Source organism: Mugil cephalus, chromosome 20 (genome assembly GCF_022458985.1).
Source record: "Mugil cephalus isolate CIBA_MC_2020 chromosome 20, CIBA_Mcephalus_1.1, whole genome shotgun sequence".
NCBI lineage: Eukaryota > Metazoa > Chordata > Actinopteri > Mugiliformes > Mugilidae > Mugil > Mugil cephalus.
In genome coordinates, this window is record NC_061789.1 from 6,568,675 (window position 1) to 6,590,699 (window position 22,025).

The following is a 22,025-nucleotide window of genomic DNA, read 5'->3' on the forward strand; positions in this document are numbered from 1 at the left end:
CCTTCACCTGTACCTGTCACCAAGCCAGTGACAGCCAGAAAAACAAACAGTGGATGAGAGTATCCTAATCACTGAATGAGCTCCCTCACCTACCTTTCCAGTGTGTTGGTATTTTCACCTGGACCACAACAAATCCCTTGTGCTGCTGCGGAATCAGTCACTGAAGGATACCTCCATTCCCATGGGCACAGTGATTACACACCTGCATGTGCATAGTTACTGAGATCTCAAATTTGATGTCTGAGATACCTGCAAGGGTTCACAAATCATTGTTCAATTTTGGAGATTCGCCTATCCCAAATGGATGGAAAGAACGACTGAGACGGAAACTCTCCCAGAGGTCAAATGTATTCTCGAATGATGAGTGGGATGTTGGGTTAGCAAAAGGTGCAGAACATAACATCCGATTAACTGACATTACTCCATTTAGAGAGAGGTCACAATGAGTATCGTCTGCTGACCTTGACGACCTTCAACGTCGCCTGCAAGGCCTGCTAGCAGCAGGGATAAGGAATCAAGAAGCCCATATGCATCACCCATTGTCCTTGCTCGAAAGACATCTGGGAAAATGTGAATATGCATTGTCTATTGAAAACTGAACTGAAGGACATTCCCTGACCAGTAATCCACGCCAAGGATTATGATGCATGAGATAATGATGCATCAGCAAGTGGTTTTCTGTGTTGGATTTGTGGAGTAGATACTACCTAATTCCAATGGCTGAGGTGGATAAAGAGAAAACAGCATTTAAATGCCCTCTGGGATTCTATCAGTTTGAGAGGATGCCGCAACCTTTCAGTGGTTAATGGAAAAGGAAGTCAGAACATGCACATGCTGGAGGTCATAGTCTTCTTGGATGACTTGATTGTATTTGGACAAATACTGGAAGAACATGAAAATAGATTACTCAAGGTGACAGATTACAAGAAGATGGTCTGAAATTGTCCATAGACAAGTGTCAGTTTTGCCAGATGCAGGTTACCTATTGTGTCAAAGGACGGTATTGGCAAGGGTTATCACCCACCAAAATAAAAGCAGGTCAGCCAATGAATGTTTGTCCATTATTACATAAAGCACACTATACTTATTTATATTTTCACCTACTTTTTCTTGCCAGTATATCATGATTCACAGTTCTTCTCACCTGAACAGACGACCCCAGCGTCCTTATCATGTCCACAGTTTTGTGATTCAAATCCACTGTGACCACACTGAGCTAGAGAGGTTTCATTTCCTGAACAGGCCACACCATTGAGCCAGATTTGACCGATTCCTTCACCAAAAATGACTGATTGAGTGGCGCTCAGAGCCGTCCCACAGTTCAGCTGTCTGCAGACCACGTTTGCATCATTTATGTCCCAGTCATGATCACAGACTGTTCCCCAGACACCGTTGTAGTAGATTTCAACTCTTCCAGAGCACGCAGTAGAACCAGCCAACCTGATTTCAGCACCTGATGAAAGATCACAGAATCAGTTGCTGGAGAATACATATATTTTCTGTTAGAGTTCCTCATGAAAACACGCTTGCATCCTTCAGAACCTATTCTGAAGACAGATGCAACCAAGAGGTTTTTGCACACAAGCTTTTTATTGCTTTTTGCTTGCGTTTTTATGCTCTGCTCTTCAATTTTGAAAGTATGCTTGACAGTTCCCAGGCACCATTGTGGTAGATTTCAACTCTTCTAGAGCACAAAGTAAACCCAGCTAACCTGATGTTGCCATCTAATGACAAATCAAAAACAAACCATTTCCAGAGAAGACAAGATTTTTGTGTGAATTTACTTGTCTTGCAACAAACTAAACACTGATAGAGATCTTTGCACTTGATAAAGTAAAAATTAGATTCATAATTTCATTTTTCTGTGCTTTATTCTGCTCTTCAATTTTGAAAGGAGCATGATTTTTTATCACTTTGCACAAAAAATTATGCAGTTGAAGTATGAAGAATATAGGATTTTTGTTGGTGAAAGTACTTGTTGAACGGTTTTCCCACCTGTACAAGTGACTCCAGCATCCTTGTCATGTCCACAGTTGTGTGTCTCAAGTCCTCTGTGCTGACAATTACTTAGAGAGCTCTCACTTCCTGAACAGGCCACATTGCTGAGCCAGATTTGTCCGGTTCCTTCACCAAAATGAGCAGAATCAGGAGCACTCAGAGCTGTCCCACAGCTCAGCTGTTTACAGACCACGTTTGCATCATTTGTGTCCCAGTCGTCATCACAGACTGTCCCCCAGACACCGTTGTGATAGATTTCAACTCTTCCAGAGCACAGAGTAGACCCAGCTAACCTGATAACAGCACCTGATGAAAGATCACAGACTCAGATGCTGGAGAAGACTCATAGTTTTCTTACTGTTTCTAACATTTCATCATAACTCCCATTTGCGTCCCTCAGAAACTATTGAAAGACAGATGTAACCAAATAAGAGGTTGATAGAACTGTTTCACCATATAAGAGCCAAACATATACTGAATTGGATTTAAAGTTACATTTTCTTTGCTTTTTTCCTACTCTGCTCTTCAATGTTGATACTTCCCCAGGCATCATTGTGGTAGATTTCAACTCTTCCACAGCACAAAGTAGACCCAGCTAACGTGATCTTACCACCTAATGACAAATCATAAGCAAACCATTGACAGATAAGGCGTTAGTGTGAATTTACTTTGTCTTGCAACAAACTAAACACTGATAGAGATTTTTGCCTTTGTTGAACTAAAAACTGGATTTACAATTTTACAGCACTTTTTCCTGCTCTTTATGTTCAAAGGAAATGTGGTTTTCAACACTTTGCGCTACTTTTATGCAGCTCAGCCGACCTGAGGACTGTGCTGAACTGCAAAAGGAGATCCTTCAGGTCTGGAGACAAGGAGGAGCTAAGGAGGGTACACCATCTACTGAGTCTTCAATCTGAGCCTCAGTCTGGAGATGGTCCACTTCTCTGGAAGACCTCCAGCTTCTCTGGAAGACCTCCAGCGCGCACATTACATATGGGATTAATGTGGACAAGACCAAAGAGATCTATCTGTCTTATCGGTGAAAGTACTTACTGAAAGGTTTTCCCACCTGTACAGTTGACTCCAGCGTCTTTGCCGTGTCCACAGTCGTGTGTCCCGAGTCCACTGTGCTGACAATGACTTAGAGAGCTCTCATTTCCTGAACAGGTCAGATTGTTGAGCCAGATTTGTCCGGTTCCTTCACCAAAATGAGCAGACCCAGGAGCACTCAGAGCCATCCCACAGTTCAGCTGTCTGCAGACCACGTTAGCATCATTTATGTCCCAGTCGTCATCACAGACTGTTCCCCAGGAGTCACCGTGGTAGATTTCAACTCTTCCAGAGCACAAAGTGGACCCAGCTAACCTGATGTTACCACCTAATGACAAATCACAAGAAAACCGTTGCCAGAGACATCAAGACTTTTGTGAGAATTTACTTTTCTTGCAGCAAACTAAACACTGATGGAGAACTTTGTATTTGCTACAATAAAAACTTAGATTTACAATTTTATTTTTCAGCGCTTTTTTCTGCTCTTCAATTTTGAAAGCAGTGTGGTTTTCATCAAATGGCGCTACATCTATGCAGTTCAACTATTAAGACTACTGTATACAACTTTTGTTGGTGAAAGAACTTATTGAAAAATGTCCCACTTGTACAGATGACTCCAGCGTCCTCGAAGTGTCCGCAAAACTGTGTCCCATGTGCACTGTGCTGACAATGACTTAGAGAGCTCTCGTTTCCTGAACAGGCCACATCATCGAGCCAGATTTCTCCGGTTCCTTCACCAAAATGAGCAGACCCAGGAGCACTCAGAGCCGTCCCACAGTTCAGCTGTCTGCAGACCACGTTTGCATCATTTATGTCCCAGTCGTCATCACAGACTGTCCCCCAGTCACCGTTGTGGTAGATTTCAACTCTTCCAGAGCACGGAGAAGGCCCAACTAACCTGATCTCAGCACCTGATGAAAGATCACAGACACAATTGCTGGAGAAGACACATGGATTTCTAACTTTTTCTAACATCTCGTCATGAAACCCTGTTTGCATCCCTCAGAAATTATTGAAAGACAGATGTAATCAAATAAGAGGTTGATAGAACTCTTGCAAAAGTGTCAAATTTATATTAAATTGGATTTACAATTACATTTGTCCTTCCTGTTTTTGCTCTGCTCTTCAAATTTGAAAGTATGCTGGATAGTTCCTCAGGCATCATTGTGGTAGATTTCAACTCTTCAGAGCACAAAGTAGACCCAGCTAACCTGATCTTACCACCTAATGACAAATCACAAGCAAACCAATGAAAGATAAGACAAGACTTTCATGTGAATTTACTTCGTCTTACAACAAACTAAACACTGATAGAGATATTTCTACCTTCTTTTGGTGAAAGTACGTCTTGAAAAGGTTTCCCACCTGTACAGGTGACTCCAGCGTCCTTGCCGTGTCCACAGTTGTGTGTCCCAAGTCCTCTGTGCTGACAATGACTTAGAGAGCTCTCATTTCCTGAACAGGCCACATTGTTCAGCCAGATTTCTCCGGTTCCTTCACCGAAATGTGCAGACCCAGGAGCACTCAGAGCCGTCCCACAGCTCAGCTGTCTGCAGACCACGTTTGCATCATCTATGTCCCAGTCGTCATCACAGACTGTTCCCAAGGAGTCACCATAGTAGATTTCAACTCTTCCAGAGCACAAAGTAGACCCAGCTAACATGATCCTAGCACCTAATAACAGATCACAGACTCAGATGCTGGAGAAGACACATATTTTCTGTTAGTTTTCTTACTGCTTCTACCATTTCATCATGAAAACACGCTTGCATCCCCAGAGAAACTATTGAAAGACAGATACAACCAAATAAGAGGTTGATAGAACTCTCTGCACCATATCAGAGCCAAACATCCTTGCTTTTTTCCTGCTTTGCTCTTCAATGTCGAAAGTATCCAAGACAGTTCCCCAGGCATCATTGTGGTAGATTTTAACTCTTCCTGCTCTTTAATTTTGAAAGCAATGTGGTTTTCATCACGTTGCGCTAGTTTTATGCAGTTCAGCTATGACGAAGATAGCATGTTAAGTACATTAAATTGTGAGAATACTGCTGTACCCCTAACAGACTGCTGGTTTTTCTCCAAAAACAAACCACGGATAACCAGCGAACTGAGGACTCTGTTGAACAACAAAAGGAGAGCCTTCAGGTCTGGAGACAAGGAGGAGCTAAGGAGGGTACACCATCTACTGAGTCTTCAATCTGAGCCTCAGTCTGGAGAGGGTACCACTTCTCTGGAAGACCTCCAGCTTCTCTGGAAGACCTCTAGTGCGCACATTATGTATGGGGTTAACGTGGACAAGGCTAAAGAGATCTATCCATCTTATTGGTGAAAGTACTTACTGAAAGGTTTCCCCACCTGTACAGGTGACTCCAGCATCCTTGCCGTGTTCACAGTTATGTGTCCCAAAACCTCTGTGCTGACAATTACTCAGAGAGCTCTCGTTTCCTGAACAGGCCACATCATCGAGCCAGATTTGTCCAGTTCCTTCCCCAAAATGAGCAGACCCAGGAGCACTCAGAGCCGTCCCACAGCTCAGCTGTCTGCAGACCACGTTTGCATCATCTATGTCCCAGTCGTCATCACAGACTGTTCCCCAGGAGCCACCGTGGTAGATTTCAACTCTTCCAGAGCACAAAGTAGACCCAGCTAACCTGATGTTATCATCTAAAGACAAATCACAAGAAAACCATTGCCAGAGACGTCAAGACTTTGGTATGAATTTACTTCATCTTGCAACAAACTAAACACTGATAGAGATTTTTGCCTTTGTTAAATTAAAAATTAGATTTACAATTTTATAGCATTTTTTCCTGCTCTTTAAATTTGAAAGCAATATGACTTTTATCATTTTGCGCTACTTTTATGTAGTTCAGCTATTAAGAATACTGTATACAATTTTTACTGGTAAAGTACTTATTGAAAATTTTTCCCACTTGTACAGATGACTCCAGCGTCCTCAAAGTGTTGGCAAAACTGTGGCAGACCTCCACTGTACTGACAATTACTCAGAGAGCTCTCATTTCCTGAACAGGCCACATCATCGAGCAAAATTTGTCCGGTTCCTTCACCAAAATGAGCAGACCCAGGAGCACTCAGAGCCGTCCCACAGTTCAGCTGTCTACAGACCACGTTTGCATCATCTATGTCCCATCCGTCATCACAGACTGTTCCCCAGACGCCGTTTTGGTAGATTTCCACTCTTCCAGAGCACGGAGTAGGCCCAACTAACCTGATCTCAGCACCTGATGAAAGATCACAGACTCAGATGCTGGAGAAAACACATATTTTCTGTTGGTTTCTTACGGTTTTAACATTCCGTCATGAAAATGCGCTTGCATCCCTGAGAAACTACTGAAACACAGATACGACCAGCCTCAGTTAACCTCCATGGATTAATTGAAAGTCTGGGCTTTGGGAAAGTTATGGAAAAATGATTACACAGTGATGATATTTGATTATATTTAGTTTGATTTGATTGTTGTTTAATGTTCTTTTTCATTTTTTGTAATAAAAGAGTGAATATGTATGCTGACGAAACACTTTCTTTCATCATTCTCTGAAAAGCTGTTGCTCACTCATGATAGTGATGATTGTACATTTGCTATATGTGTTGCTTGCATGTTGCTTTTTTCTGTTAACGACCTCTCAGGGAAGAATAATCAAAATAAAAAATGCTTATGAAAACACGTCTTATATTGATCCAGTGTGAAGACTGCTTAATATTACTGCATTAGGCTGTAACTTAAATATGACTAGACCAGTAAGACGATGGCAAAAAAGAGTGACAAAGGAAGAATAAGTGTTACAGTTGACAGCTACCATGAAGTTATGGTTTAGTTATGAACAAAGACAATCCAATTTAAAATAACTATATAAACATTTAACTATCTGCGTAAATGTACCAAAGAAGCACTCGAAGTAAGTACATTCTTGAGCATTTGCACATTTCCAGGCAGCTAGGGAAATATAAATAATGGTAAAGATCAAATTTAGAGCTCCAGGACATGACTGTTAAATAAAGACATACAAGACCAAAACCATTTGTTCATTATTATATTGATGCTTGCTGACACCTTTTCTTGCCATCGTATCATGATTCACAGTTCTTCTTACCTGAGCAGACGACCCCAGCATCCTTACTGTGTCCACAGTTTAGTGTCCCAAGTCCACCGTGCTGACAATGACTTAGAGAGCTCTCGTTTCCTGAACAGGCCACATCATCGAGCCAGATTTCTCCGGTTCCTTCACCAAAATGAGCAGACTCAGGAGCACTCAGAGCCGTCCCACAGCTCAGCTGTCTGCAGACCACGTTTGCATCATTTATGTCCCAGTCATCATCACAGACTGTTCCCCAGGAGTCACCGTAGTAGATTTCAACTCTTCCAGAGCACATAGTAGACCCAGCTAACCTGATCTTAGCACCTGACAACAGATCACAGACTCAGATGCTGGAGAAGACACATAGTTTTCTCACTGTTTCTAACATTTCATCATAGAACCTGTTTATGTCCCTCAGAAACTACTGAAAGACAGATGTAACCAAATAAGAAGTTGATAGAACTCTTGCACCACATCAGAGTCAAATATCCTTGCTCTTTTCCTGCTTTGCTTTTCAATGTCGAAAGTATCCCAGACAGTTCCCCAGGCATCATTGTGGTAGATTTCAACTCTTCCAGAGCACAAAGTAGACTCAGCTAACCTCATGTTACCACCTAATGACAAATCACAAGCAAACCATTGACAAATAAGACAAGACTTTTGTGTGAATTTAATTCATCTTGCAACATGTTGAGGACTGATAGAGATCGTTGCCTTTGTTAAATTAAAAATTAGATTCCCAAGTTTATATTTCAGTACCTTTTCCTGCTCTTTAATTTTGAAAGCAATGTACTTAACATGCTATGAAGAATATAGCATGTTAAGTACATTAAATTTTGTGAGAATACTGTTGTACCCCCCACAGACTGCTGGCTTTTTCTCCAACAACAAACCATGGATCACCAGCGACCTGAGGACTCTGTTGAACAACAAAAGGAGAGCCTTCAGGTCTGGAGACAAGGAGAAGCTAAGGAGGGTACACCATCTACTGAGTCTTCAATCTGAGCCTCAGTCTGGAGAGGGTACCACTTCTCTGGAAGACCTCCAGCTTCTCTGGAAGACCTCTAGTGCGCACGTTACGTATGGGGTTAATGTGGACAAGGCTAAAGAGATCTATCTATCTTTTTGGTGAAAGTACTTACTGAAAGGTTTCCCCACCTGTACAGGTGACTCCAGTGTCCTTGCCGTGTACACAGTTGTGTGTCCCAAAACCTCTGTGCTGACAATTACTCAGAGAGCTCTCGTTTCCTGAACAGGCCACATCATCGAGCCAGATTTCTCCGGTTCCTTCACCAAAATGAGCAGACCCAGGAGCACTCAGAGCCGTCCCACAGTTCAGCTGTCTGCAGACCACGTTTGCATCATCTATGTCCCAGTCGTCATCACAGACTGTTCCCCAGGAGCCACCGTGGTAGATTTCAACTCTTCCAGAGCACAAAGTAGACCCAGCTAACCTGATGTTATCATCTAAAGACAAATCACAAGCAAACCATTGCCAGAGACGTCAAGACTTTGGTGTGTATTTACTTCATCTTGCAACAAACTAAACACTGATAGAGATTTTTGCCTTTGTTAAATTAAAAATTAGATTTACAATTTCAAAGCATTTTGTCCTGCTCTTTAATTTTGAAAGCAATATGACTATGATCATTTTGCGCTACTTTTATGTAGTTCAGCTATTAAGAATACTGTATACAATTTTTACTGGTAAAGTACTTATTGAAAATTTTTCCCACCTGTACAGGTGACTCCAGCGTCCTCGTTGTGTCCACAGTTGTGTGCCCCAAGTCCTCTGTTCCGACAATGACTTAGAGAGCTCTCACTTCCTTTACAGGCCACATCAGTGAGCAAGACTTCTCCGGTTCCTTCACCAAAATGAGCAGAGCCAGGAGCACTCAGAGCCGTCCCACAGTTCAGCTGTCTGCAGACCACGTTTGCATCATTTATGTCCCAGTTGTCATCACAGACTGTCCCCCAGACACCGTTGTGGTAGATTTCAACTCTTCCAGAGCACGGAGTAGGTCCAACTAACCTGATCTCAGCACCTGATGAAAGATCACAGACTCAGTAGCTGGAGAAAACACATATTTTCTGTTAGCTTTCTTACGGTTTTTATATTTCTTCATGAAAACGCGCTTGCATCCCTGAGAAACTACTGCAACACAGATACGACCAGACTCAGTTAACCTCCGTGGATTCATCGAGAGTCTGGGCTTTGGGAAAGTTATGGAAAAATAATTACACAGAGATGATATTTGATCATATTCAGTTTGAAATGATTTGTGTTTAACTTTCCTTTTTCATTTTTTATAATAAAAGAGTGAATATGTATGCTGACAAAACACTTTTTTTTTTATCATCTCTGAAAAGCTGTTGCTCACTCATGATAGTGATGATTGTACATTTGCTATATGTGTTGCTTGCACGTTGCTTTTTTCTGTTAACGTCCTCTCAGGGAAGAATAATCAAAATAAAAAATGCTTATGAGAACACGTCTTATATTGATCCAGTGTGAAGACTGCTTAATATTACTGCATTAGGCTGTAACTTAAATATGACTAGACCAGTAAGACGATGGCAAAAAAGAGTGACAAAGGAAGAATAAGTGTTACAGTTGACAGCTACCATGAAGTTATGGTTTAGTTATGAACAAAGACAATCCAATTTAAAATAATCTGTACCAAAGAAGCACCTGAAATAAGTACATTCTTGAGCATTTGCACATTTCCAGGCAGCTAGGGAAATATAAATAATGGTAAAGATCAAATTTAGAGCTGCAGGACATGACTGTTATATAAAAACATACAAGACCAAAACTATTTGTTCATTATTATATTGATGCTTGTTGATACTCGTACCTTTTCTTGCCATTGTATCATTATAATTCACAGTTCTTCTTACCTGTACAGGTGACTCCAGCGTCCTTGCCGTGTCCACAGTTGTGTGTCCCAAGTCCTCTGTACTGACAATGACTCAGAGAGCTCTCATTTCCTGAACAGGCCACATTGTTGAGCCAGATTTGTCCGGTTCCTTCACCAAAATGAGCAGACCCAGGAGCACTCAGAGCCGTCCCACAGCTCAGCTGTCTGCAGACCACGTTTGCATCATTTATGTCCCAGTCGTCATCACAGACTGTCCCCCAGACACCTTTGTGGTAGATTTCAACTGTTCCAGAGCACATAGTAGGCCCAGCTAACCTGATCTCAGCACCTGACAACAGATCACAGACTCAGATATTTACACACGTATTTTCTGTTTGTTTTCTTACTGTTTCTACTATTTCATCAAGAAAATGCGCTTGCATCCCAGAGAAACTATTGAAAGACAGATACAACCAAATAAGAGGTTGATAGAACTCTCTGCACAAGTGCCTAACATATATTAAATTGGATTTACAGTTACAAGAGGAACAGCATTGCAGCCAGTGACGCCCACAGACTAAATAAACTGAACAGGAAGGCTGGTGCTTTCATTGGCTGCAGATAGGAAACTTTTGAAGTGGTGGTGGAGAGGAATACACTAAATAAACTGTCATCAGTCATGGATAGCATTGACCATCCTGTCCATCCATCCATCCATCCATCCATCTAATTGGTGAAAGTACTTCTTGAAAAGGTTTCCCACCTGTACAGGTGACTCCAGCGTCCTTGCCGTGTCCACAGTTGTGTGTCCCAAGTCCACCGTGCTGACAATAACTTAGAGAGCTCTCATTTCCTGAACAGGTCAGATTGTTGAGCCAGATTTGTCCGGTTCCTTCACCAAAATGAGCAGACCCAGGAGCACTCAGAGCCGTCCCACAGCTCAGCTGTCTGCAGACCACGTTTGCATCATTCATGTCCCAGTCGTCATCACAGACTGTTCCCCAGGAGCCCCCGTGGTAGATTTCAACTCTTCCAGAGCACAAAGTAGACCCAGCTAACCTGATGTTATCATCTAAAGACAAATCAAAAGCAAATCATTGCCAGAGACGTCAAGACTTTGGTGTGAATTTACTTTGTCTTGCAACAAACTAAACCCTGACAGAGATCTTTGCCATTGCTACAATAAAAAGTTAGGTTTACAATTTAAATTTTCAGCGTTTTTTTTTTTTCTTCAGTTTTGAAAGCAGCATGGTTTTCACCACTTTGTGCTACTTGTACGCAGTTCAGCTATGAAGGATATAGCATTTTTGTTGGTGAAAGTACTTATTGAAAAGTTTTCCCACCTGTACAGATGACTCCGGCGTCCTCGTTGTGTTTACAGTTGTGTACCCCGAGTCCACCGTGCTGACATTGACTTAGAGAGCTCTCACTTCCTGAACAGGCCACATTGCTGAGCCAGATTTGTCCGGTTCCTTCACCAAAATGAGCAGACCCAGGAGCACTCAGAGCCCTCCCACAGTTCAGCTGTCTGCAGACCACGTTTGCATCATTTATGTCCCAGTTGTCATCACAGACTGTCCCCCAGACACATTTGTGGTAGATTTCAACTCTTCCAGAGCACGGAGAAGACCCAACTAACCTGATCTCAGCACCTAATAACAGATCACAGAGTCAGTTGCTGGAGAAGACGCACATTTTCTGTTAGTACTCTTATTGTTTCTAACATTCCAACCTGTCTGCATATCTCAGAAACTATTGAAAGACAGACGGAACTAAAGAAGTGTTCGCACAAGTGCCAGACTTATATTAAATTGGATTTAGGCTAGACTGGAGATGACTCTTGCTCAGTCAAAAGATCCAGTAGCTAGGTGTGTATTGTCAGTCACAAGTTGCGAAACCAAATCAACATGATACAGATGTTTGTCGTTGGGCTGTTCCACGGTGTTGTCTAGTCAGATGTGTACTGTGAAATAAAGTCTAAGGAGGAAACAGTTGGGGAGCATGCTAAAGATGGGGCTAGCTGAGTGGTTTTTGTAGTTAGTAGTAGGGCTAAGTTAAATCTCTTGGTTGAAGGCTGCATGGTGGCTGCATTGAGGAGCGTGACTCCAGGAATGCACTGTTCAGCCTTCTTGAGGTGTCATGGGCCTAACTTAATGAAACATCGTTGAAGGGAGGTGACCATTCGAAAACCCCAATTATGTGGCGCATACTGCCTACTACCGTTGGCTAGGCTAGTTAGCTGGTGTCTTCTTGTTGGGTGCTAGTTGGTAGCTGATGGGTAGCCTACTGGCATTTTATTTTTTTCCTAATCGGATTGGGTTTCTAATTGTGTTTTGCCTTGTGTTTTGCAGAGTGGAGACATGCTGGTTGACATGTAGTCGCATATCCCATCACTGCATGAAAAGACCTGTATCCGGGCCTGGACACGGCCACACACTTCTCAAATATTCTGGTGTAGGCAGGAGTATTCAGGCATATCCCCACTATAATGTCCGAGTAGCTACCAATTTCAGGGCTCCAGGCAGAGCTGTCGGAGGTGCCAAATATCACACCTTGGGCTCCATGGGGGTCAGTTGCTATGGACTGACCCCAACTGGACCTTTGTTAAAGGCTCAAGAAGGTATCTCAAAAAGAACAGCAAGAGGAAGAACACCGTCATCCCCTACGGGGCTAGTGTATCGGAGAAACTGAGGAGAATTTTCAGAAAACACCACATTCCAGTTAATTTCAAACCCAGCAATACACTTAGACAGAAACTGGTCCACCCCAAAGATGGAAAACCCAGACAAAAAAACAGAGTAATGCAGTATATGCTGTTCAGTGCAGTGAGGAATGTACAGACTTGTACATTGGGGAAACCAAGCAACCCATCCATAGATAACGGCCCAGCACAGGAGAGCCAGTTCATCAGGGAATGACTCAGCAGTCTACCTCCACTTGAAGGACAAAGGACACTCCTTTGAAGATACAACATCAAAGTCCTAGCCAGAGAGGACAGGTGGTTTGAGAGAGGAGTAAGTAAAGTCATCTATCTCAAAGTGGAAAAACCTACTCCAAACAGAGGAGGTGGTCTGAGATTTAATCTGCCATCCATTTACAATACAGTCTTGACTTCTGTCCCCAAGAAGTTTCAACACCATTCACACCTTGAGACTGGAGGCTCCCACTAACAATAGCCTTGTTAGAGCACTATTCATAGGTGAAGTAGCGTGAGCACACAGTCACCTCTTTTTTTTTTTTGCATTTGTCTGCATTTATCTGCATAGTTGAACACCACAGGGTGTCAACTTTATATGAGGTTGATGCAGTTATATTCTAGCCTCTGAAAGCTTTATTACTTCAGTGCGTGAGTGTGACCATCACCAGCCCTCCCTGGGAACTGTCCTGTTGATCTTTATTAAGTGTAGTGACCTTGTGTGGCAGGGAGGGCAGTGCTACACCTCAGTAAATAGAGGGGGAGAACAAAGGACAGAAAAGATGTGGAAGGATAGACAGTGGAGGAGAGGCAATGACAACACACATGCATGTGGGCATTCCCTAAATATGAGTGAGTGATGACCCCCAGTGTGGGGCGCATGGGTGACAAGACCAGAGAACCACCGTAGCCACGGGGCATGCCACACCCCAGCGCAGATGGCGAGCGACGACTAACACCCCCAGACCGACCTAGCAAGCACAAGCCGGTGCAGGCCAGAGCGGCCCCCCATACCCCCCACACCCCACAGCCACCGCCACCAACACCCCCCCCCAAAGCCCCCACCCCCCGCCCGCAGGGCAGCCATGGACAGGACAGCTGAGAGAGGACTCCCCCAGGAGCCCAGCAAAGTCCCCGCAGACGGGCACCGGCCCAGCGCCCAACCAGGGACGGGCCATCCGAGCAGGGGGGCCAAGGTGCCGGCCCCATGCCCCTGGCGCACCCAGGCCAGGGAGACCACAGGAAGAGGGAACCCCCACCCGCCAGGGAGAGACCCCAGCTCCCCACCGAAGGGAGAGGGGAAGCACCGAGCCACCACCCGAACCAGTCGATACCGGAACAACCAGGTACACAAGGTAGCCCCCACAAACTCGTCGCCCAGCAGCACCGGGAGACAAAGCCCGGCCAAGAGGACACCAGAGAACCTAGATAGGTACCTGTACCAACTGCCGTGGGGCCACAGACCACCAGCCCAAGATGCCCCTGCCAGCGGAGGACCAGGCCCCCTAAACCGTGCCAAGGAATAATGAGAAGTGACAGTGTCCCTATTACTGTGCTTCCTCACACAGTCACCTCTTAACGACAAGTACCCAGCCTTTATGGAAATCAGTGGCACCAGTTTCTGGTCAGGCAAGTTTCTGATGGGTTTTACTGCCAGAGTTTTCCTATTTAAACCTCAACTTCCCACTAGTCTCTCAGAACTGAAGAAGTTTCTCGGATAAGTGGCAAAACATCTTCAAGAAATTCTACAAGTCCAGTTGCCTTTATTCAACGCCTTTTGGATTACAATGACCTGTATGACTGAGAACCTTCACAGACAAGTCCTGAAACAGATTTACATTTCAGAAAACAATTTTATGAGCAGTGAAACACCTTTACAAAGGACAAAACACTTTTACAAGTCCCAAAACAAATTTACAAACTCCACCATCAACCAGAAAGGGAATTACCAAGTCTGGGATTGAACAGGAACCTCGTCGGAACACAGCAGATTTACCGTCTGTATCTTGTTTTCGCATACTCCTGTACGCAGCCATTTTCATGAGGTGCATAACTTCTTATCTACTGCGGTTTGCCAGGCTAGGTAGCTGGTTTCTCCTTGTTGGTTGCTAGTGGTAACTGACTGCCTGCCTGAAGTCGTTTTATTGTTATTCAAATTATTTATTGATTTATTTAACAAAATAAAAAAAAATCTGTTGAACTGGGTTTCTAATTGTGTTTTGCCTTGTGTTTTGCAGAAGGGGAATGAATTGGTTTTTGCTGTGCTCTTCAGTTTTGCAAGTATGCTGGACAGTTACTCAGGCATCATTGTGGTAGATTTCAACTCTTCCAGTGCACAGAAACAGCTAACCTGATGTTACTACTTAATAACAAATCACAAGCAAACCATTGCCAGAGATATTTTGTGTGAATTTACTTTGTCTTGCAACAAACTAAAGAATGACAGATCTTTGTACTTGCTAAACTAAATTTCAATTTTGAAAGCAGTGTAGTTTTCATAGTTTGCGCTACTTTTACGCAGTTCAGCTGTTAAGAATATATCATTTTTGTTGGTGAAAGTGCTTATTAAAAAGTATTCTGACCTTTACAGATGACTCCAGCTGCCTTGCCATTTCCACAGTGTGTCCCAAGTCCTCTGTGCTGACAATGACTTAGAGAGCTCTCACTTCCTGAACAGGCCACATTGTTGAGCCAGATTTCTCCAGTTCCTTCACCAAAATGAGCAGACCCAGGAGCACTCAGAGCCGTCCCACAGCTCAGCTGTCTGCAGACCACGTTTGCATCATTTATGTCCCAGTCGTCATCACAGACTGTCCCCCAGACACCGTTGTGGTAGATTTCAACTCTTCCAGAGCACGTAGTAGACCCAGCTAACCTGATCTCAGCACCTGGTGAAAGATCATAGACTCAGATGCCGGTGAAGACACATATTTTCAATTAGTTTTCTTACTTTTAAGATTTCATCATGAAACCCCGTTTGCGTCCCTCAGAAACCACTGAAAGACTGATGTTAACAAATAGGAGGTTGGCAGAACTTTTGCATCATCTAAGAGCCAAACCTATATTAAATTGGATTTACAGTTACATTTTCCTTGCTTTTTTTCCCCAGCTCTGCTCTTCAATGTTGAAAGTATCCTGGACAGTTCTCCAGGCATCAATGTGGTAGATTTCAACTCTTCCACAGGAAAAGGAGTGCCTCAGTCTGGAGAGGGTACTAACCCTAACCCTACCACTTCTTTGGAAGATCTCCTGCTGTGTTCCCGTTCCCAAGAAGTTGTCTCCATCAGGGCTCAGTGATTACCGTCCAGTGGCCCTTACATCTCATGAAGGTGCTGGAGAAGTTGGTGCTGGCCCACCTAAGGCTGTAAGTGAGATCATCTTTACACCCCCTACAGTTTGCCTACAGGCTGTGTCTGGTCACCTGCATGTATATGCTGAATCAGAGTTTTAAGTGGACAACAAGTGTGTGCATGCTCCACAACCACTATGCTGGCGTGTTACCCCAGAACAAAAAAATTCAAGAAAGCCAGTCACAGAAGAAGGTAAATAGAGCAGGTAGAAAAACATTACAGATAGCGCACATCTTATCTGCAACAAAAGTAGCACGCACATTACGACTTACGTGGACAAAACCAAAGAGATCTATCTATCTTATTGGTGATAGTACTTACTGAAAAGTCTTCCCACCTGTACAGTTGACTCCAGCGTCCTTGCCGTGTCCACAGTTGTGTGTCCCAAGACCACTGTGCTGACAATTACTAAGAGAGCTCTCATTTCCTGAACAGGCCACATCATCGAGCCAGATTTCTCCGGTTCCTTCACCAAAATGAGCAGACCCAGGAGCACTCAGAGCCGTCCCACAGCTCAGCTGTCTGCAGACCACGTTTCCATCATTTATGTCCCAGCCGTCATCACAGACTGTTCCCCAGACACCGTTGTGGTAGATTTCAACTCTTCCAGAGCACAAAGTGGACCCAGCTAACCTGATGTTACCCTCTAATGACAAATCACAAACAAATCATTGCCAGAGACGTCAAGACTTTGGTGTGAATTTACTTTATCTTGTAACAAACTAAACACTGATAGAGATCTTTGCCTTTGTTACAATAAAAGGTTAGATTTATAATTTTAACTTTCTTTGCTTTTTTTTGCTTTTCAATTTTGAAAGCAGAGTGGTTTTTATCAATTTGAGCTACACATTGTATATGCAGTTCAGCTATTAAGGATATAACATTTTCGTTGGTGAAAGTACTTATTGAAAAGTTTTCCCACCTGTACAGATGACTCCAGCGTCCTCGAAGTGCCCACAGTTGTGTACCCCAAGTTCACTGTGCTGACAATGACTTAGAGAGCTCTCACTTCCTGAACAGGCCACATCGTTGAGCCAGATTTGTCCGGTTCCTTCACCAAAATGAGCAGACCCAGGAGCACTCAGAGCCGTCCCACAGTTCAGCTGTCTGCAGACCACGTTTGCATCATTTATGTCCCAGCCGTCATCACAGACTGTTCCCCAGACACCGTTGTGGTAGATTTCAACTCTTCCAGAGCACGTAGTAGACCCAGCTAACCTGATCTCAGTACCTGATGAAAGATCACAGACTCAGATGCTGGAGAAAACACATATTTTCTATTGGTTTCTTACTGTTTCTAACATTCCATCATGAAAACCTGTTTACTAAGACAGTGTCTTAGGCTAAGCAAGGGCAGTGGGCGAACTGGAAGAGTGTGAAGAAAAGGAAGTTGAAGTGGAATGAGCTGTGGAGCATGGAGGCTAGCAGGACTAGATTTATGACAGGGGCTATTTAAAATGTGCTGCCATCTTCCCAGAACCTAAACCAGTGCCTAGGGGAGGATGCTGCCTGACTGCTGTGCTCTAGTGTATGTACAGTTGTCCACATTCTGACAGTTTGCAGGCACAGGGACAGAGTTGAGGAGGCTAATGAGTGCAAGAGAGGTACATATGCAGAGATGGCAGCAGAAGCTGAACAACGAGGGTAGAGGACCCACATGCAGCCAGTGGAAGTCGTGGCCCTGGATTTGTGGTAAAATCCACTATTGCTCTCCTGTGCAAGCTGGGCATTCACGGGAGATAATAGAGGGTCGCAGTAAATAACATGTCCCTGGAATGTTACTGTCCCAATTCTGCAAGCGCAGAGGGATCAGTGGCTCTAGATGTGGAGTTGAAAGTTTGAATTTGCAGGAACAAACCTCGGAAGTACCAAAACGGAGGATATGGGACTATGAAACTTCCAGAGGAACTGTCATATTACATGATTTTGCTCATATTCATAATCATATTGTTTTGTTATGTCACATGACATACCAATATACAATGTAATCGTCATACTATGAAAGGTTAAGCAGTGAAATAATATGCTGTCACTAGATTATGGCCCACTCTCGACATCTATATTATGATATTCTGTAGTACATGAAATGTGTTTGACATATATGTTTTGAGTATTCATAATCAGAAATTACTATGGCCATATCATAATCATGCCTCACTGTTATGTTTCTGTTGTGAAACAGTCAAAGGTTCAAGTTGAAGGTTGCCTAGTGGAAGGGGCCATAAGAGGCCGTAGCATGTATGGATTATCACTACTGCCATTAATAATTCTAAAAGGAATCAAAGGGAGATATGTTGGAGAAATTATATATCCCTATATATGCATACATTGGTAGACAGTTATACTGGAATGGTTGTAGAAAAACACTGAAAAATACAGACAGAGACAGTTCTCATACACAGGCACATCCTGTTTGACCAAATCTGGATGCGGTCAGCTTGACCTAAACATATCCACTATGAGAAATTCCAGTCACATAACCAAAGTTGGTCAAAAACAGGAAAACATGATTCTATTGCCAAGAACACGTTGCGAAACCAAATGAACATGATACACACATACACACAGTTATCATTATCAAAGTTATCATTATCACACACATCCATGGCTCTGCACAAAACATGTAACACGCACAACAAGATGTCTGTGAAGGTTCTTAGTCATCCAGGTCATGGTAATCCAAAAGGCATTGAATAAGGGCAACTGGACTTGTAGAATTTGTTTTGAAGACATTTTGCCACTCATCTGAGTAGCTTCTTCAGTTTTGCCAGAGGAAACCAGAGCACCAAGACTATATAAACCCCAGATGTTTGTCGTTGGGTTGTTCCACGATGTTGTCCAGTACGAATGTGTACTGTGAAATAAAGTCTACAAGGCTAGAGCCAAAAGTCTGGCTTCTGTCTGGTTTCTTGACTTCTGTGTGATTTCAACACAGAACGAGCAAGTGAGTGGCTGTGGCTAAGGAGGAAACATCTTAGCTTGGGAGCATGCTAAAGGTGAAGCTAGCTGAGTGATTTTAGTGGTTAGTGGTAGGGCTAAGCTAACCTCTCTCCGTTGAAAGTCACACGGTTGCATGGTGACTGCATGGAGGAGAGTGAATCCAGGACACAAAAACTCACTGTTCAGCCTTCTTGAAGTGCCATGGGCCTGACTCAATGAAACATCGGTGAAGGGAGGTGACCACTTGAAAACCCCAATGTTGTGCCGCATACTGCCTACTGCCGTTGGCTAGGCTAGTTAGCTGGTGTCTTCTTGTTGGGTGCTAGTGGCAGCTGACTTCTACCAATCCAAATGTTTTTCAGTTGGACTAGGCTTCTAAATGCATTTTGGCACAAGGGATTTTAACATCTCATCTAATTTTTGTTGGTGAAAGTTCTTATTGAAAAGTTTTCCCACCTGTACAGTTGACTCCAGCGTCCTTGCTGTGTCCACATTTGGGTGTCCCAAGTCCTCTGTGTTGACAAGTACCTAGAGAGCTCTCACTTCCTGAACAGGCCACATTGCTGAGCCAGATTTCTCCGGTTCCTTCACCAAAATGAGCAGACCCAGGAGCACTCAGAGCCGTCCCACAGCTCAACTGTCTGCAGACCACGTTTGCATCATTTATGTCCCAGTCGTCATCACAGACTGTTCCCCAGACACCGTTGTGGTAGATTTCAACTCTTCCAGAGCATGGAGTAGACCCAGTTAATCTGATCTCACCACCTGATGAAAGATCACAGACTCAATTACTGGAGAAGGCACATTCTTGCCTTGCAGATTAATATTTATTTAATCACAAGCAAACCATTGACAGATAAGACAAGACTTTTGTGTGAATTGTGAATTTACTTTGTCTTGCAACAAATTAAGCACTGATAGAGATCTTTACCTTTGTTAAACTAAAAATTAGATTTACAATTTTATATTTCAGCACTTTTTTCTGCTTTCTAATTTTGAAAGTAGCGTGACTTTGCATTATGAGTATGGTTTTCAGCTATTAAGCATACAGCATTTTTTAATACATTAAATTCTGTGAGAAAACTGTCGTCCCCGACGGCTGGCTTTTTCCCCAACAACCACCAACAACGACCAGAGGACTCTGCTGAATGACAAAAGGAGAGCCTTCAGGTCTGGAGACAAGGAGGAGCTATGAATGGTACACCACCTACTGCGTCAGACGTCTCTTAAATCTGAGCCTCAGTCTGGAGAGGGTACCACTTCTCTGGAAGACTTGCTGTGTTCCCGTTCCCAAGAAGTTGTCTCCATCAGGGCTCAGTGATTACCGTCCAGTGGCCCTTACATCTCATGAAGGTGCTAGAGAGGTTGGTGCTGGCCCACCTAAGGCGGTAGGTGAGATCATCTTTACGCCCCCTACAGTTTGCCTACAGGCTGTGTCTGGGGGTGGATGACGCTGTCATCTATCTGCTGTAGTGAGCTCATCCACACCTGGATGGTGGTGAAGGCTCAGTGAGAATCACATTCTTTGATTTTCTCAAGCGCCTTCAACACCATTCAGCCTTTGTTGTTGGGTGAGAAGCTGCGCTCGATGGGTGCTGGTGCATCCACTGTCTCCTGGATCACTCAGTATGTTTACATGCACGTGAAAAAAAAAACAAGTCATTGGCTTAATCGGACTCTAATTGGGACTTAAGTGCAGGTAAACACATTACTCCGACTAAAATCGGAGTTGCCCTTATCCAATTAAGACACCCAGATAATGCAATTGGAAATTGATTTTCTCCAGCATGTATACGCTTAATCGGACTTTTAACTGGACAACAAGTGTGCGCATGCTCCATAACCGCTACATTGGCGTATGACCCTGGAACAAAAACATCCGAGACAGCCGGTCACAGAAGAAGGTAAATAGAGCAGGTAGAAAACCATGAGGGACAGTGCACATCTTATCTGCACCAAAAGTAGCACACACATCACGTACATAACTAATGTGGACAAGACCAAAGAGATCCATCTATCTTATTGGTGAAAGTACTTATTGAAAAGTTTCCCACCTGTACAGTTGACTCCAGCATCCTTCCCATGTCCACAGTTGTGCGTACCAAGTCCACTGTGCTGACAATTACTGAGAGAGCTCTCATTTCCTGAACAGGCCACATCATCGAGCCAGATTTCTCCGGTTCCTTCACCAAAATGAGCAGACCCAGGAGCACTCAGAGACGTCCCACAGTTCAGCTGTCTGCAGACCACGTTTGCGTCATTTATGTCCCAGTCGTCATCACAGACTGTTCCCCAGGAGTCACCGTGGTAGATTTCAACTCTTCCAGAGCATAAAGTAGGCCCAGCTAACCTAAGGTTACCCTCTAATGACAAATCACAAGCAAACCATTGCCAGAGACGTCAAGACTTTGGTATGAATTTACTTCGTCTTGCAACAAACTAAGCACTGATCGAGATCTTTGCCATTGCTTCAATAAATAATTTACAATTTTAATTTTCAGCACTTCTTTCTTCTCTTCAATTTTGAAAGCAGCGTGGTTCTCATCAATTTGCACTACATCTATACATTTCAGCTATTAAGGATACTGTATATCATTTCTATTGGTGAAAGTACTTATTGAAAAGTTTTCCCACCTGTACAGATGACTCCAGTGTCCTGGTAGTGTCTGCAAAATCGTACCTCATTGTACTGACAATGACTCAGAGAGCTCTCGTTTCCTGAACAGGCCACATCATCGAGCCAGATTTCTCCAGTTCCTTCACCAAAATGAGCAGACCCAGGAGCACTCAGAGCCGTCCCACAGTTCAGCTGTCTGCAGACCACGTTTGCATCATCTATGTCCCAGCCGTCATCACAGACTGTTCCCCAGACACCGTTGTGGTAGATTTCAACTCTTCCAGAGCACGGAGTAGGCCCAACTAACCTGATCTCAGCACCTGATGAAAGATCACAGACTCAGATGCTGGAGAAAACACATATTTTCTGTTGGTTTCTTACGGTTTTAACATTTCGTCATGAAAACGCGCTTGCAT

The 22,025-nt window shown here is 43.6% G+C and overlaps 1 protein-coding gene across 1 annotated transcript in view; it reads right to left on the minus strand.

Moving 5' to 3' along the window:
• LOC124998123 overlaps nucleotides 1–22,025 on the minus strand; it is a 98,288-nt gene that overhangs the window by 58,495 nt on the left and 17,768 nt on the right. Inside the window, 16 exon segments of the mRNA XM_047572325.1 lie at nucleotides 3,651–3,959; nucleotides 4,414–4,722; nucleotides 5,404–5,712; nucleotides 5,982–6,290; nucleotides 7,162–7,470; nucleotides 8,305–8,613; nucleotides 8,883–9,191; nucleotides 10,048–10,356; nucleotides 10,771–11,079; nucleotides 11,351–11,659; nucleotides 15,285–15,590; nucleotides 16,390–16,698; nucleotides 16,975–17,283; nucleotides 19,449–19,757; nucleotides 21,047–21,355; nucleotides 21,627–21,929. Of these exon segments, the coding sequence (XP_047428281.1) occupies nucleotides 3,651–3,959; nucleotides 4,414–4,722; nucleotides 5,404–5,712; nucleotides 5,982–6,290; nucleotides 7,162–7,470; nucleotides 8,305–8,613; nucleotides 8,883–9,191; nucleotides 10,048–10,356; nucleotides 10,771–11,079; nucleotides 11,351–11,659; nucleotides 15,285–15,590; nucleotides 16,390–16,698; nucleotides 16,975–17,283; nucleotides 19,449–19,757; nucleotides 21,047–21,355; nucleotides 21,627–21,929 (4,935 nt within the window).